Here is an 18,665-nt window from a genome sequence, read left to right on the forward strand (position 1 = left end):
CTTATATCATCACCGTTTCATTCATTTTAGTCAGTTTTACTCTAACTACAATGACATTTATTTTAATCAGTATAAATTAAAATATATTTATATATGTGTGTGTCTATATATGTATGAAGTGATGCAGTATGCTATAGTGTAAATCATATTCTCTCTACATTTCTCTTCTTCAAAAACTATTTGCAGTGTTTTTTTTCTCAAAATTTTTTCTTAAAATTGATTAATTACTAAATTTTTTCATCTCATCTTCATTATTATTGATTGAATCAATGCAGAACACCTTTGAAATGAATAACTCAACTGCCGCTGAGTCACACATCCTACAGCCACACGCCTTGAGCGGATCGATGCAACATTAGCGGTAATGGTGGCGGAGACTTGGAATGGCGATGGTAGACAACACCAGATGCTACGCTGCATAGTAGGGGAGCGGATAAATGACAGATCCGCTGTTGAAAGGTCCAGCAGGGGCATTGTGGCTTTTGAAGAGGAGTGAAATATTACACTGGGCGGCATAGTTGCAGGATTACTAGAGGCTGAAAGTGCTGTTTTTAGAGCCTTGGCAGCTGTCTTGAAAGCACGGGAAGCCAGGGACTGCAAATTTCTTTAATAGCCAAGCGATCAGTGTTTATACTGAAACATCAACTTTAGGAGACTGCACGAATATGTTGTTGGTGGGCTTTATTTGATGACCCTTGTTGTGATGTCATTTTAATTTGCATAATGAGCCACAAAGCAGGTGATGGCAACTAGCAGATGCTCTCAAACACATCTTGCCATCTTGAACTGCACTCAAAGTGACAACAAGCAGCCAAATAAAGAAATGTGTGTTGCTTAAATGTATTGGTAAGACCATTAATTGTTAGTATTGCACCAGAAAGACATAAATAGCACACTATATCTCTTAATGACACGTTCTCTGCTCAAAGGTGACAATAACACCACACATAGCTAATGACGATCAGAGGCTGCCTTTGTAAGTTCGCTAGCGTTGCAATCAGCAGGGAATTCTTCTTAAATCCTCCCCAGATTAGAAAATAAATTGACACCCCGGTTCGCATCTGGGTCACGCTTCTGCTGCGGCTCGGCTGAGACCTGCTTTCGGTGTTGTTAATTCATTTGTCATGAACAGAAATCATCTGAGTCGCTAGGGAACGATTGGGAACAGTAAGTCCTGCATTTGGAGCCCTACACAAATTCCCCTGGTTAGAAAGCAATGGTTATTGATTCCTGCAAAGAATTACATTGTTTTGTGCCGCGGGTTGTTGTGTCTGACTAGAAAGTCGAGGAATCGGCTGACTGGACATGATTGCGCCCGGGATCCGGGCCCGAGCCCCTGGGCTCATTACCTGGGCTGGATGGGAGAATAGGCTGTCTGCTCTTGCTTTCTCATCTCGAAAGCCATTTTTTATCGGAATTCATCTCTAAATATACCTGTGGCGGGGGAGGTGGGGGGTTAGTGAGATTACGGTATTGAGCCGGCAGACGATTTCAGTTTTAGTTCCCAAAGCGATTTCAGATTGCCTGTCTTTAGAGATGTATGAATGCCGGTGCATTTTGATACCTTCGCTTAGCAGTGAAACAGGGAGCACGGGCTGCCACTCACACTGACGCTGGCATCACCTGATATGGCATCTGCTGCACCCAGCCTGCTGAACTCGTCTCCAAACTAATGGAGCGAAATTAAACCTGAGCTACTATGATGCAAGGCCACAGAAATCAGCTGAAGCCTCTCAACGTATCTAACAGGATTTGCTGTCACAGTGAGCTGAACTCCCAGATTACTTCTGAAAATCATTACTTGCATCGTACAACAATGCAATCGGTTAAATATCCTCGGGAAGGCACGTAGGTTGGTGCCAAATAGACATTTGGTTGCGAGGAGATAGAGACCCAAAGATATGTTGCTCTGAAGCTCTTGTATTGCGGATATTTTGTAATCGGGAACTCGTTTTAAACCCTGCAGTCCAGCAGCCTCTTGCCTAGAATATTGATGAGAGTCTGAAAACACCCCTAATGTGAGTGTCGGTGTGCATGTGGGTGATAGATAATCCCATGCAGGCGGACAAAAGACGAAAGTCCAGGGACTTGAGCCCAGTGAGAAGATGATGATGAGGAGGAGGATTCTGCAGCAGCTGGTGAAGACTTCAGGGCACCTGAAGACATCTTTCACCCGGTCTGGCTTTCGTCTCTCATGGGAAGAGTTCACCTAGCACCTGCTGGAGGTGATCTGAAGCTCCATAAAGAACTAAATCTGCACTCTCTCGCAACCACTCTCAATCTACCACCATTCCTAGGTGTTTTTTCTTTAACTTCAGGCACTTTTGTGTACCATATCTTGTATTTCGCACATCATTTTTCAATAAAATCACTTGTGAAAAAACACTTTAATACATAATTTCACTGTTATGTCCATCACACAATGTATATTTGTTTGTTTATTTATTTATTTATTTTTTGCTGGTTCATTTAAATTATAGTGTTTTTTTTTTTTGTGCTTTTAATGTGAAAACATCTAGAGCACAGCAAATTTTTATATAAAACTGTTCAAAAGTACAAACATTTGATTTTAATGCTCACCAAGACTGGATTTATTTGATCAAAAATACAGGACGACACACACACACACACACACACACACACACACACACACACACACACACACACACACACACACACACACACACACACACACAGGGGATTGTGGGGACATTCCATAGGCATAATGGTTTTTATACTGTACAAACCGTATTTTCTATCCCCCTACACCAACCCTACACCTAAACCTACCCATCACAGGAGGAAACTGTGCACGTTTTTATCTTTCTCAAAAGAACTAATTTTGTATAATTTATAAGCCTTTTGAAAAATGGGGACATGGGGTAATGTCCTCATAAGTCACCCTCTCCTTGTAATACCTATGTCATACCCATGTCATTATACAAATCTGTGTCCTGATATGTCACAAAAACGTACACACACACACACACACACACACACACACACACACACACACACACACACACACACACACAGGCTGTTTTTAGTCTGAAGTCATCTCTGCCTATATTTACTACTTTGATCAGCTAAATCTTCCTTGCTTATAAGCCATTTTGCAGTGCTCCCTATAGAGCTGCTCATTTTACTGTGTAATATTCATTTTGCTTTATTGAAATTGTTGTGTCTGCTTTAACCCTGATGGTCTGTTTGTGGTCTATAATAATTTGCAAAAGAAACCATTTAACGAAGTCAGTAATAAACATAAACCAAGCAGCAAAAGGAAGAGAAGAAAAAAGTTAAAACGCTGTTTTAGGCTGTTCCGAGTGAGGATGAAAGCCAGTATGGTATGCTTGGCGTGGGATTGTGAGGAATAAATCAGCATTTGTGCTGTTTCTTTGACTAGCTTGAGACATGCAGAGGGCAAAGATACGAGAGCTGCATAAGCATCAAATAATCAGACATAGGAAAGAAGGCTCAACACTGAAACACATTTGATGTTTTCACCAGCAGCATCATGTCAGATAATAATAGGCTTTGACAGGCTGTGAGGATCATGTGCTGATTGACTTGTATCACCCGATCTCCATCCGCTCCTTGGCCTCCAGCTCCAGATTTGGCTCAACAGCTCTGTGCAAATAGGAACCATGGAAGATCTACTGATCGATCTATCTATCTATCTATCTACAACCCGAATTCCGGAAATGTTGGGACATTTTTTAAATTTGAATAAAATGAAAACTAAAAGACCAATATTTTATTCACAATAGAAAATAGGTAACATAACAAATGTTTAAACTGAGAAATTTTACACTTTTATCCACTAAATGAGCTCATTTCAAATTTGATGCCTGCTACAGGTCTCAAAAAAGTTGGCACAAGGGCGACAAATGGCTGAAAAAGCAAGAATTTTTGAAAAGATTCAGCTGGGAGAACATCTAGCAACTAATTAAGTTAATTGATATCAGGTCTGTAACATGATTAGCTATAAAAGGGATGTCTTAGAAAGGCAGAGTCTCTCAGATGTAAAGATGGGTAGAGGCTCTCCAATCTGTGAAAGGGTGCGTAAAAAGATTGTGGAAAACAATGTTTCTCAATGTTAAATTGCAAAGGCTTTGCAAATCTCATCATCTACAGTGCATAACATCATCAAAAGTTTCAGAGAAACTGGAGAAATCTCTGTGCATAAGGGACAAGGCCGAAGACCTTTATTGGATGCCCGTGGTCTTCGGGCCCTCAGACCACACTGCATCACTCATCGGCATGATTGTGTCAATGACATTACTAAATTGACCTAGGAATACTTCCAGAAACCACTGTCTGTAAACACAATCCGCTGTGCCATCTGCAGATGCCAACTAAAGCTCTATCATGCAAAAAGGAAGCCATATGTGAACATGGTCCAGAAGCGCCTTCGTGTCCTGGGGGCCAAGGCTCATTTAAAATGGACTTTTTCAAAGTGGAAAAGTGTTCTATGGTCAGACGAGTCCAAATTTGACATTCTTGTTGTAAATCACGGATGCCGTGTCCTCTGGGCTAAAGAGGAGGGAGACCTTCCAGCGTGTCATCAGCGTTCAGTTCAAAAGCCAGCATCTCTGATGGTATGGGGGTGCATAAGTGCATACGGTATGGGCAGCTTGTGTGTTTTGGAAGGCACTATGAATGCTGAAAGGTATATAAAGGTTTTAGAGCAACATATGCTCCCCTCAAGATGATGTCTATTTCAGGGAAGGCCTTGTGTATTTCAGCAGGACGATGCAAAACCACATACTGCAGCTATTATAACAGCATGGCTTCGTCGTAGAAGAGTCTGGGTGTTGAATTGGCCTGCCTGCAGTCCAGATCTTTCACCTATTGAGAACATTTGGTGACAAAGACAACCACGAACTGGAACACAGCTGGAAACCTATATCAGGCAAGAATGGGACCAAATTCCAACACCAAAACTCCAGAAACTATGCATTGTGTTTTGAAAAGACTGTTTTGAAAAGAAGAGGAGATGCTACACCATGGTAAACATGTCCCCGTCCCAACTATTTTGAGACCTGTAGCAGGCATCAAATTTGAAATGAGCTCATTTTGTGCAAAATTTTTTAAAATTTCTCAGTTTAAACATTTATGTTATCTATTTTCTATTGTGAATAAAATATTGGCTTTGAAAGTCTTTTAGTTTTCATTTTATTCAAATTTAAAAAACGTCCCAACATTTATTGAATTCGGGTTGTATCTATCTATCTATCTATCTAGTCAGTAGGTTGCTAGCCTCAGACATCATGCCTACGGACTGTTGGCTGAAGGTTTGATGCATATGGCATAAAGAATGGGAAACACTTCGTGAGATTCGAAGTCGTCATTTTATTGGTTGAATTCTCCAGGATTTCCGGGAGACGTGTGTCGAATTCTTTAATGGTCCTGGAAACAAAGCCGCCATGACGTCAAACCCCCTTATGGAAGAAGAAAGCTATCTTGTTTACAACTGTGACAATAAGCACTTATCTGGATCAACTAAACATTGGATTTTCAAAAGTATGTGAAGTTCACAGCACCTTTGATGAACTGAACTGTTGTTGCAGTAAACTTGCACCACATTCTTGAAATAATTGCACACTGGTCTGTTATTGTGGGGGCAACATTCCATTTTTACACCCCTAAACATGACACTGAACAAAACAAAGTGTGATTGGTTGCTTTACACGTCAGTCAGATGTCCTCTTAGGCAGTCCTTGGCTAGTGAAAGCTACTATGGAGCCCAGACCTTCTGCCGTCAGTCTGAAGATCTGGCTACGCAAGACTAGTGGGTTTCTAGGATCAGTGAACAGACTGCAGTGGGATGATCCATGACGTCATGAGCTTCTCTTTTAACTCGCCTTAATGAAAAAGAAGCATTTTGTAAAGCGTTATTAATAATTACTTCTGAATAAACACATCTTCATGAGCTTCTGCAAACAGACTGCCATTACTGAGGATTTATTTCCTGCATAAATGCTTCTCTCCTTGAGCCCAAACATTCACACATGCATGTTGATTACCTATTCAACATACTACATGAATTTATTGCCTTTTAACTGTGCTCGCAATCTGCAATAACATGCTCCACTTCCTGTAACACTCATCTTTCAAAGGCTGCGGTGTGCTTGACCAGGCGTATTCACGAGAGGCGTGATTCACAGCCAACTGACTTTTAATGCTAACGCATAAGAGCTGTAATAATGTACTTTACATGCAGCAAAATAGGCTGTTTTTATGGTGATGCCGTTTGCTGAGCAAGAGACTTTATGTGTAATGAACTTTTTGTTTACAGAGGCCTGTTATATACAGTAGACAGTGTTTAGAGTCATTCTGTGTTCAGAATTATACAATAGTTAGTTCTGGTCCTAGAATTTGATTGTCTGAGAGTGCTGATATACAGCACTAAGACTTTATGTCACTCTGTGAATTGTGGTTTGCTAGTGTTTTCTTTTTTTTTTTTCCTGTAGGTTACATTGTTACGCCAGTAGGTGGCACCAAGTGATTCATTCATGAACAAAACATGTGACTCATAAGTCACAGTCCCTCACTGAACCGATTCGTATAAAATCTATAGGCTTGTTCGAGATGCATTGGCGCTGCGCAGACCTATCGGCATATGACATCAATGTACCGCAAGAGCGATTCAAAAGAATAAGGAGTCGTATGCTCTTCAAACGCTCTTGCGGTACTTTCATGTCATACGCCGATTGGTCTGCACAGCGCTGATGCATCTCTAACAAGCCTTATGATTAATTCATGAAATGAACAAGTGATCTTTATGAGTGAAGCATTGAATCATTCACTGAATGCAAAAAAAAAACAAAAAAAAACACTGATTCATTCAGGAACGGAACAAGTGACTCACCTTTTGAGTGAGTTGTTGAATCAATCACAAAATACCGTTGCTTGGAGATGTGTCGGTCAATGCTGTTATTTTTTTTTTTTTTTTTTGTTGCTTTTTTTGCCGATGTTCGGAACTATTTTCCTTCAGAACAGAAGTAGATGATATCATATTGTCTCGAAATGTACGTCAGCTGTAGTATAAAATGAATATTGTTGAACTTTACTCTGACGACTCCATGTGGTCCAAGCTGAATTTGTCAGGAACGGTACATGTATTGAAAAATACATAACTTTGCATAGCTGCAAGACGTAAAGAAGTACGCCTACACAGCTCAGTCAACATGTCCATTGCTTTCTGATGGCATTTGATGTGGTAATTGTCAGGCTGTCTGAGGAACTGATTCTCTCATTGCAAGCTCTGTCACTGTCTTCATCTTTTCGAACTGAGTGCTTTCTCAAAAGCCATCGGAATCTGTATCTGTCGACTTGCTGTCGCTCAGACCATTAAAGATGATTGATTGTGGTGGAAAAATCTTCCCAACAGCTGGTGTCTCCTACAGAAAATTCTGATGGAAAAAAACCCATATGTAGTTTTTGTCAACTTAGGTCAAGTTTCTGATAAGGAAGAAAGGGGGTAAAAAAGGGATTTTTTTTTTTTTTTTTGCCAAAGCTGTTCGCACTCATTTACAACGTCATTGTACAATGAATGAGCAAGTGGATCAGGTCGATCATGAAATTTAGCGCGAGCAGCCTCTCTTCTGTAACAGCGGGCTGTCTGTCATCTTTATTGCCTCTCATCTGCTTGTGTCATTAGCGTACTGAGACTGATCTCCTTTATGACATGCTGTTCATCTCTGTGCAAACCAGATCAGTGGCAGCAGCTAAAATATACATTTGGGTCACATGTATCACGACCTGTTGGCTGGGGCGTTGAATCAATCACAGGTTCTGAAGCTGTAGTGATTTGTCTTGATTTGTTTAAAATCAACATGAACGCCATTTTGAATTTTCAACGCATTTAACGTCAATAATGTGACATTTTAGTGTAAAATATTATGTAACTACATTTTTATACTGTACGTAGACGTTTTTTCTAAATATGCGAAGGGCTTCAAAATTTTTTTGCCTGATATTTTGTCCACCATGCCAAAAATTAGAATGACGTGTATGCTCAGTTTTAATATCATGTTCTCTTTATAATGATCTTCTTTGCGAATAGAGGACAGGAGCTCTGCGTCTATTTGTGTAAGTCTCTCTGACTCCCTCATTCCTGCTTACAATTTTTATTTTTTTTTGGATTTATTTGTTTTCCTTATGACTGTACCTTTATGATGTTTCTCTATGATTGATAATGGGCTGCTGAAGGTGTGTCATGGGCTTTTAGAGGGAGGGAGACTATTTGGATTTCTATTTCTCTGCCTACTCATGTAAGCAGTACCATCAGTCAAAGGCATCCTGAGCTTAACCATGTGAAATTAAAACATCAGGAGGTGGGGACAACCAAGGGAGAGCAAAATAACACAGAAGACAAAAGCTTCTTCAAGACATGACATTCATTTTATATAAATCAACAGTGGTCAAGGACATGAGGTGGTTTAGCACTTTTTAGTATCAGTAGTTCAAGGGTCATGCCTTCATCTTACATGAGGGCTGAGAACATCTGTCTCAGAGTTTTTGTTTTATGTTTTTTTTTAATGTTTGTATGTATTATTTCCTATTTTAATACATTAATTCATAAGAGTAGGTCACCTCAGGATTAAAATTGTCATAATTTCTCTGTTGTTCAAAACCTGTATTTCTTTGTCTTCTGTGCAGCACAAAAAGAAGAAATACAAAGAATTTCAAACACCCCATAATCACAAAAAGGTCAAACCAACAACATGAAACATTAACTAACTACATGTATCATAAATCATAACATCATAAAAATGTGATTTTTTTTTTATTTATTTATTTATTTATTTATTTTTTCAGGAAAAAAATATTTTAATACTTCAGCAAACATCTGTTCTCACTAGGAATCTCACAAGAATCTGGCAATACGATACGTAGGCTATAACGATACAAGGGTTGTAATATGATATATAGCGATACTGTAAGAAAAGCTTTATATTGCAATATTTTTTTTTTTTGTTTTTTTTTTTTTTAGGAAATGGATCTAATTTAAGAAAAACTGTCATAAAAACACACACACACCACCATATGCACAAAACCTGAGCCAACAAAAAAAAAAAAAAAAGTTTTTATTTAATCAGAACAGTGGTATCTGTATTTGCATTTATCAGTCCCTGTAACCAGAGTTTGACATTAATACCCGCCAACCTGCCAAATAGCCACTTTGGTGGGTTTAATTTTATAATATATACATTTTTCAATTGTAGTCTTTTAAAAAGGCTTCTGAAATAATCAACTGAGTGCAATGTGCATTATGTAAATATCGATACTGAAATATCTAAAATGCTTCGAAATTATCCGCAGAATAAATACACGATACCAGCTGCTCTTTCTTGCTCTCTCATCTCTCCAACAGCGAGTTGACACACAAACCCGCCTCCCCTCACTCACTTGTTTCATTTGCTCCAGATGAATATTATTGGTGTTACAGGGCTTGAATTTCGGCGTGGGATTGCGTGTATTGCACATAATTTTACTCCGATTTTTCCACAGATTTTGTGCTCACACCCAAAATGCGCGCACATAAAGCCGGCTCGTAGTACTAAATTGAGTTATTTTTTGCTGCTTTTTGCGCATGAACAGTCAAATACACAAAAAATAATGTCAAAATGTCGGTCTTAGCGAGTATTCACGTAAATACAGTCTGTTATGTTTTAACTTTTAAGTGAACGTAACACAGTTGAGAAAGAAAATGCATGTGTAACGATATAATGGATCCGTGCTTCAGGTCTTAAAGTGACAGCAGCATACCTGCTACCAAATTATGAGAGAATATTAAAAATATTTATTTCCCCATGGTATTGATGACTAAAAAAAAATTGTGGCCATTAAAAATGCTGAGTGGCTAATAACTTTGGAAAACCACTAGCCACAGTGACTGGTGAGCAAAAAAGTGAGTCAAGCTCTGCCAGCAACATCAGTATCAGTCTGAGTAAAGGAAAAATTCTTCAGTATTCATCTAAACGTCGTTCTCAGCAGTGTGGATGATGTCAGGATGTTATTGGAGTTCTTCAAATTCAATGTGTTTCCCGAATATTGGATTTTGGCATGGCTTATTTTGCAAGCAACATGATCTCCTTGTCGATCTCCTTAGTGCTTTCTTTATAGTGGAAGCCAAAATGAGTCCACACTTCACCTCTGTACACAGTGGCAGGAGCTGGTATCATTCTTTGGTCTTCCATTGGTGGTAACTAGTGAGCTCGGTTTGCTAATGCTAATGCTAGCGGTTCACCCTTGTGCTTATGTCAGTTCATGTTCAGAGATAACAACACTTCCATCTAGCGATCGGGGTTTAAACTGAACAAAGCCACGAATCTTGGATGCCAACAAATTGATATCAATACAGTATTGACAAACATGATATCATGATATTCACATGCATCGATATTATCTTACCCCTAGTTCTCACACTGCTGTTGTGTTTCTCTCTTTCAGTGGATGGCTGCATACACAGAGCCGCGGGTCATCTCCTGTTTGAAGAGTGCCACTCGTTAAACGGCTGTGACACTGGAAAAGCCAAGATCACCTGTGGCTACGACCTCCCAGCTAAATGTAAGTATCAGCATGTTGCCCTTATTTATTTATTTATTTTTTCCCGGTAACTGTAAAGAAGACAAGGTAACAGCAGTGCTCAAAGACCCCCCTTTGATGGATGTCTTACCTTGTAGTTTCTTTAAACAATGAGCATGAATTCTAGAGAAGAGTTAATTAACAGTCTAATGAGTGAGTGGTACAGCGCTTCAACTTTGTGATGTTCCTGCAGCAGAGCTCCCGTTGTTTGCAGCGACGCACTTTGAGCGCGTATGTGTGATTAATGGAGTGGTATTATTAGTGCGCTGATTATTATGATGACTTGCTGTGGTGTGCTTGGCTGGCTGAAGGGGCCATCTGTACTCCAACAAAGACATTAAGGGAACTATTAGTTTGTAATTTGATTGATATTTCATCCTTGATTTATTCCATTAGCTTATGGCATTCTCTGACTCATGTGAGTGATGATGAGCGTCACGCTGGTAGCGACTGGAAGACGGCGTCGCTACGAGGCAGCGTCACGGGATTTAGAATGCAGGAGGGTGTCTTGTGTCAAGTCGTTTGCCTGCTGTGGTGAAGATGTGCTTAAAACATTAACGGACTCTAAACTATGGACTTCTCCTGAGGTGGTCTGATGTAGATAAACAAGGTCATTACTCTGCTAAACCCCATTAGATGCAGATTTGCAGGTCTTAAGATGGCTTGATATGGTTTAGCTGGTCTCCCAGCCTACACTGTAAGCCCGAAGAAGTTGGCAAAACTCAAAAAATTTGAGGCAATCAGTTGCCTCAATTTTTAAGTTTAGAAATTTAAAGTTTAAGCAGAACTGGCAGATTTTTATTTTGTACTCATAAATGTCAATTGTTCTTAATTTAAATTGTTTGAGTACACTAATTCATACATTTTACCTATTAATTTTCATGTAACCTCAATGTGAACATTTTTATTAGTGTAAACTTAGCTAGCTATAACAAGCCAATTCAGAAAATGCTAACGTGCTAATTTGCTAACATGTTAACAACAGCATGGTATAGCTCTTGCTGAATGAGTGCAGAAAAGCATTTAAAACATTCAATACTTGCTCTCAAACTAATCCGCATGCACCACTCACCATGATGGTAACTCTCCAAAAACCCACATTAACAGAAACTCTTCTAAATTAGCATAACAACACATTAATCACTACTAAATCTCCCACTTAACATTAATCTTGCACAAAAACATTATATAACACTTAATTTTAGCATTTACTCTCCCTTTCGAGTGTCATGGGCAAAGCATGCTGGAATATAGAAATCCCAGCCCAGTTTCAGTTAAGCCCAGAACACTCTCGACTAAGTTTTCTCAGTGTGTTCCGCACCATTGGCTAAAGTTGGTCCTCGTCGGCTTTTTTTCGGCCGATTCGACATGTTGAATCGCCGTCGGAGCTCGTCAGTCAGACGGGCCATCTGATCACTCTGATTGGCTGTTCAGCTACTGCCACCTGCTGGTACGGAAAGGCATTTCTTCTTACGCAGGCGCAGAACGGACGCGCTACTTGGCCGTCGGGTGTCGAGCGTCGGTTTGGTGTGCCAGGGCATCTTTGGACCCAGACGCTGCTGACGTGAGCCAACCCTGCAGTCTGCTTTCGTCGCCACTAGTTTGTTGGCGTCAGCTTGGTGTGTTCTGGGCTTTAAACTTAAGTTCTTCCAAATTAAAAGAAATAAGTTCATAAAACTCAAATCAATGAAACAGTTCAGTTTATTTAAAATATATCATTGTTGTGAACTTGAAAGAAAAAGAAAGTGCTAAATACTCATAAAAGTTTATTTGACTGAACTAATTTGTTTCATTTAAGTTTGTCCTACTCAAACCAATTAATTATTTTGATTGATAGGTATTACAGTGTAGTTAAGCTGGTGCTCCGTCATCTAGGTGGTGGGTCAGTTGGCCAGCTGGTCTCCCAGCCTTACCAGCTGACAAATGCTCTTAAATTATGTGGTTTTGCTGGTCTTAGCTAATTTACTTTTTTTTCCCATGCAGCCTGATTAAGCTGGTTTAGTTGGTCAACCAGCTGGTCTCCCAGTCTTACCAGCTGATTAGTACTCTTAAAGGATGTGGTTTGCTGGTCTTAGCTTATTTAGCTAGTTTTCCAGCCTGGTGAAGCTGGTTTAATTGGTCAGCCAGCTAATCTCCCAGTCTTACTAGCTGACTAGTGCACTTAGGGGGCTTTCACACTGACAGTTTAGTTCAAAACGGGGCACGATTCACATGAAAAATCACTAATGTGTAAGCTGTCACGTGAACCCGGGTGCGCACCGGGGTACCGAACCCGGGACTACCTGAAGGAGGTGGTCTGAGTTCGGTTGCACTCGAACTGTGCCGTGGTTCGCGTGAATATGAAAGCAACATGGACTTGAGTGCGCGCTTGTTCAGGAAGTAAAGTAACCTGCGCATGCGTTTTCGCCGATTATAATGTATTTACTTCAATAAAACACATGTAAGAGATGATAGTGTTGATGATTTACCTTGGATTCAAGCAGGAGTGAGCCTGCAGTGTATTCACGCTTTGCGAGTGCAATCAGAGTGGCAAATTAATGGCAGTCAGCTGTCTCCTCAAAATAGGCTGCTTGCAAGCAGCGGAAAACCGTCTACATGCGGTGCATATACAGTAAACACAAGTGTCCTTTACTCTGCTGCACATAATAGCACCAAATTAATAAAAAACACAATTTATTGAACCGTGTTCTGTTTTCAATCATGCGCCGTGCACGTCTGCGATGACATAAGATGAACGCAAACGCACCAGGGTTCGATAGAATCAATTTCAGTGTGAAACCAGACAAACGCTGCAGGGGGCACCGGGAACAATCGCGCCCAGGCTCAGACCGCGGAAAACGAGTCCAGTGTGAAAGCCCACTTAAATTACATGGTTTGCTGGTCTTAGCTAATTTAGCTTGAAGCTGGTCAAGTTGGTCAGCCAGCCAAAATCCTTCTAAAACCAGCAAAACAGAATAACCTAGCAAGCTTGGCCAGGATAGGAGACCAGTTAACCACTCTAGGAGCTGTCTGTGGTAGGGCTGCACGATATTGGAAAAAACTCATATTGCAAAAATTTGTTTTTATGCGATATATATTGCGATATGAAAACAATTTCACCAGATGACTCGACTTCTATGTGGAGTGCATCTGCATAGAAAATAAACAAATTACAAGCATAGATAAATACAAATCAACAAAGATACAATTTGAAATAAACAGTGCTTTATGTTTTTCAAGTCTTATAGGATTCAGTATTGGAAATTAAATAATCAAATGTAAAATAACACTGCATGGTCTTCACTGTATAAATTAAATATGTTAATCTTTGTTAAAGTCTTTTGTTGTCTTTTGTTGTTTAATTAACATTAATGACACAGACTGCAGCAGGTCTATTAGGCTGTTGTCACTTTAAGACCTAATGCACAGATCCAATATAATGATACACATCCGTTTTCTTTCTCAATTGTTTACATTCACTTAAAGACATAAACGACTGTGTTTAAATATACTCACCGGACAATTTGACATGATTTTGCATGTATGTGTCCATTCAAGCATACAAAGAATATGAAGTGAATTTGGTGTTTGTGTGCACAGAAAATGGTGCACAAGTTCCAAATTAGGTTCTCTTTCACGTCTTCTTGCGCTCGAGTACTTTAGACTTGTGACATGCTGAAAGGATATATCATGCATCCCTAGTCATAGGGTGCGTTATTTGTTCTTTTATCTACCCCCCCCCCCCCCCCCCCCCCCCCTGTGATAACATGCACTATTGTGATGCTTTTAACCATGGCGTCATGTAAAATTGATTTACTTTTAAAAATGCATGCAGAGACACCTGTGGTATTTTTAATTCCTTTGTGCTTACTCTAGCTTTTTTTTATTTTTTTAATGGGAATCTAACCATCCAATCATAACTCGGCTCTTTTTTCTTATTCTGTATCTGATTTTTCTGCCATCAAAATGCGGGGCAGCTCAAATACCTTGCAAACATTGCTAGATGTTTTGTGTTCTGCCACCTGTCTTTTCTAACATGCAGCCGATGTTGACTAAATGAGAAGCTCTGTGGCTTTCTCTACTGTCCTTGATTTAATGTTATGTCACTTCTGAGCTAAAACAATTGAATTGAATGTAACAGCATCCAGCAACCTTGAAGCAGTCTTTCAGACAGTGATGCCTGAGCTAAAGCTTTTTATAGGCTTATCGAATCCTCTATGGCTGGATGATGTGATTAATTAGTGGAAAGGCAGAATCTCTGCGAGAGGAACATACTGTATGTCTCCTCTTCAGCCCTTAGGAGATTCATCAGTCCTAAAAACATCAAACGAGTGAGCTGCATTTTGCCTCTTTCTGCATCAACATCATGTCACTTCATTATTTCTCTGTCAAAGCTAAGATCTACTGGAAGTCTTCGTGCTCTCACTCGCTTCTCTTATCCTCTCTCCCTCCCTCTTTCTCTCTCTGTCTGTATACTTTACCCATCGTTCAGTTTTCTTGTGTTAAGCGTTTACTCTTTTGTGACTAATTTCCACCCACATACCCATTCTGAGACTGTCTGTGTTTTTACTTTTTTTTTTTTCATGTCAGAATATGTTGTTGAGCGTCTTCATTCAGTTCTTGCAGAAAGTATATTTCACAGCTTTGTTTGCAGTTTATAGAAATCATGCTTTACAAATAAGTCATACTGTGTCGCCAAGTGAAGTTGCTACCAGATTAGCATAATTAATTGTAGGCCATTGGTTCTCTGCTGGTTTTGCTCCAGGACAAAGATTTTATAACGGACGTCAAGTTGTGGCTCAACACAGTACTAAAATTTGTTTATTCCTCAAAAGAAACAAAAATGTCCCTAAAATCATACATTAAATATTACCATGAACAAAATGGGCCCTTTTACATTATTTTTATTTAATATTATTATTTTATTATATTATTAAATAAATGAGCATTGGAACACAAACACTGTGCTCAATACTATATTAGTATTAAGTGACACGTAAATTTGCAAAAAAAGTATAAGCGTATTTATAACTTTTTTTCTTTTTTTTTTTAGTTTAAAGGGATAGTTCACCCAAAAATGAAAATTATCCCATAATTTACTCACCCTCAAGCCATTGGTGTATATATGCCTTTCTTCATTCAGTCAAATACAATCAGAGTTATATTAAAAAATATTCTGGCTCTTCCAAGCTTTATAATGGGAGTGAAAAGTAACCGATATTTTGAAGCCCCAAAAGCACATCCATCCATCATAAAAGTAATCCTTACAGCTCCAGGGAGTTAATAAAGGCCTTCTGAAGTGAAGCTATGTGTTTTTGTAAGAAAAATATCCATATTTATAACTTTATAGACTATAATCACTAGCTTCACGAGAGAGTCCGGCGTATGATGTAGGAGTAGCGTAAGCTTAGGTGAGAGTAGACGCCTCTCGCGGTTCAAACAAATATGGCTGGGTAACAAACTCAAGATCCTCTGATATTTCTCTTTTAAAAATTCTCGATTTAGACTTCTAATTCATGACTGGTGTTTTGTTTTGTTTTTTGATGCTTCTCAGGTTTTTGGCAGCAGTGTTTATGTCCTTGCTGTATTTGTAGAGCCCTCACCACATTTCTCTGTATCCATAAAGTTTTATCCTGTGTAAAACAGGTTTATTAATAAAAATTTAAAAAGAATAATCTTGAATAATTGGAGAGAGAATTGCAATGCATTGGTGAATGCATTGCATTCACCAATGCATTCACCCCCCACCTCTAGTCCCTATGCTTCAGACGAGTCTACTAATGCATTCTAGTCTTGGAAAACAGCTTCATTATGGCATCGTCTTTACGGTAGCGAAGGAAAGAAGCTCACCACAAACAACACTGCATAGACAAAACAGGCTGGGACAGTTGCCATGGTTATACTTGCAACTTGCAGCACATTATAATGCATATTTATCATCTCTGAGGCTCATTCTGATTGGACACACAAGCTCTTTCAGCATCACTAACTTGTATGTTTGCGTTCCATCGGCATCTGCTGCAAGATGGTTTATTCTACTGCGCCACAGAGACAACCAGGGAGCGGGATGCAAATGGCACAGATGGTCCTTTTACCTTTTATATCTTGGCGTAGTCAAATATTTCCAGCATGGGCTTTTTATGCTTCCATAATTTGCCAGAACACAAGCCCTTTTTCCTTCCATTCTGCTCTCAGAAAGTGTATCCCTCTCTTTTGGTAGAAAAGCAGAGAGTGGGAGCTCTACTACCTCGACCTTTTCTGGAGTCTTACCTGCGGGCTTCTCACTTCCCTCAGGAATTGACGAGAACAGAGATTTTACAGTGTGCAAGGCCACTTTATCTCGCTCTTTCCCTTTTCTTTGCTTCCTTCCTGCATTCTTTCCTCTAGTTTCAGTTGACCTGAGACTGCCTTATAGACTGAGGCACTAAAGTCTCTGGTGATGTAGAGCAGACGCCACAGAAAGAAATTCATCCTAGTTTATTAGCATCTTTTTGCTATTGCTTTTGCTGTTGCAAAAACAATGTTACCCATGACAGGTCTCACCATTTGATTTATTTATTTATTTATTTTTTCTACTGGTCCAGTGAGCCTAGTAGATGAGATTTTCACTTATACTGACTGTTTTTATTTATTTTATTAGCAAAAAAATATGTATATGCGTGTGTGTGTGTGTGTGTGTGTGTGTGTGTGTGTGTGTGTGTGTGTGTGTGTGTATGTGTATATATATATATATATATATGTGTGTGTGTATATGTATGTGTATGTATGTGTATATATATATATATATATATATATATATATATATAAAATGAAACATGCAATTAAGTATTAAATATAATAATAATAATAATAATAATAATAATTATTATTATTATTATTATTATTATTATTATTATCATTTAGTAGTAAATATATTATCATAGGCCTACATTTCACTTTGCTTTTAAGTGCGCTATATATAATTTCTATATATTTGTAATTAGTTTAGCTTAAAATATATTTAAATGTCCTGTTAATATTTATTTTTCTTGCAAAATACATGGAAAATAAAATAACCTTTTTTTTTTTTTTTTTTTTTTTTTTTTTTTATAAAACATTCTGGTGGGGTAAAAAGTTGCCCAGTAAAAGTTGCTAATAATATAAAATATAACTCCTAGCTGTAATACGTATGGCTACGTTGCCTCACAAAATCTTTTATCTTTTTCAGTTAGTATTACTGTAGTAAAACCATGGTAAGTTTTGTAAGGGGTAGCCACTGCTGAAGGTGCCTTTTTTCTGTTTACCTTAATTCATAAATAAATTCAATTTGCAAAGATGAGTAGAAGGCCATTGTCCTTGCAGATGGTGAAAAGATAACAGATTTAATTAGATATCTGTTTGTCTTCAGCATGTTTTTTAAACCTGTTTGTTTCTCAAAGGATTTCATTGTTGATTAAAAGTAAAATTGGACAAATAAATGGCAGGATTTGTTTGGTCAGGATGGACCTGAAAGTTCTGGAAGAGGAATTCAGTTAAAGTTGTGCCTGGTGAGCTAACCTACTCCACTCATCAAATACTCATTCCTCAAAGGCATTGGTGCTGGCTTGCGTCCCTGCTACAATCTGTCAAGGTCACCGGATGGCAAATTATATTGCCTTAGCTAATGTCGAAATTAAACGCAAAAAGAGAGGGGAGGAAAAACAAAGCCTAAGGGATAAAATGCTTCCTTGTGTTTGGGACAGAGATGCTAAACGCTGTAAGAAACAACCCACCATCGGCCTTAGGAAAGTGGCTGTAAGTAATGAGCTAAAACCCAGCTAGCCCGGCTCTTTTTCTCATACGCATACTTTACTTGAAGCCAATGGGACATGACATCTCAAAAAGTGCCCTTTTGGATTCCTGTTCCCATCATTTGATTCTCTCTTGCCAAAGACAAGAAAATTGGACACTATTAGTGATCAGCAGACCTCTTTCTTCTCATTTTTTTTCATACATTCTCACTGTGTTTTTTTTTTTTTTTGGCTTGGATAAAACCAAGACTTGTGTATCTCAGAGGCAAATGGGACACTTGTAGGATCAGGCTGTTACATGTGGCACACATTACTGAAGACTGG

General features: G+C 38.9%; 1 protein-coding gene across 2 annotated transcripts in view; it reads left to right on the top strand.

Moving 5' to 3' along the window:
- The window catches only part of macrod2 (mono-ADP ribosylhydrolase 2), a 576,338-nt gene that overhangs the window by 189,676 nt on the left and 367,997 nt on the right, over positions 1 to 18,665 (top strand). For both annotated transcript variants that reach the window (XM_051917527.1, XM_051917528.1), the window contains exon 5: positions 10,459 to 10,575. In XM_051917527.1, the coding sequence (XP_051773487.1) occupies positions 10,459 to 10,575 (117 nt within the window). The remainder of the gene's footprint in view (positions 1 to 10,458; positions 10,576 to 18,665) is intronic.

This window comes from Ctenopharyngodon idella, chromosome 13 (assembly GCF_019924925.1).
Source record: "Ctenopharyngodon idella isolate HZGC_01 chromosome 13, HZGC01, whole genome shotgun sequence".
Classification (NCBI taxonomy): Eukaryota; Metazoa; Chordata; class Actinopteri; order Cypriniformes; family Xenocyprididae; genus Ctenopharyngodon; species Ctenopharyngodon idella.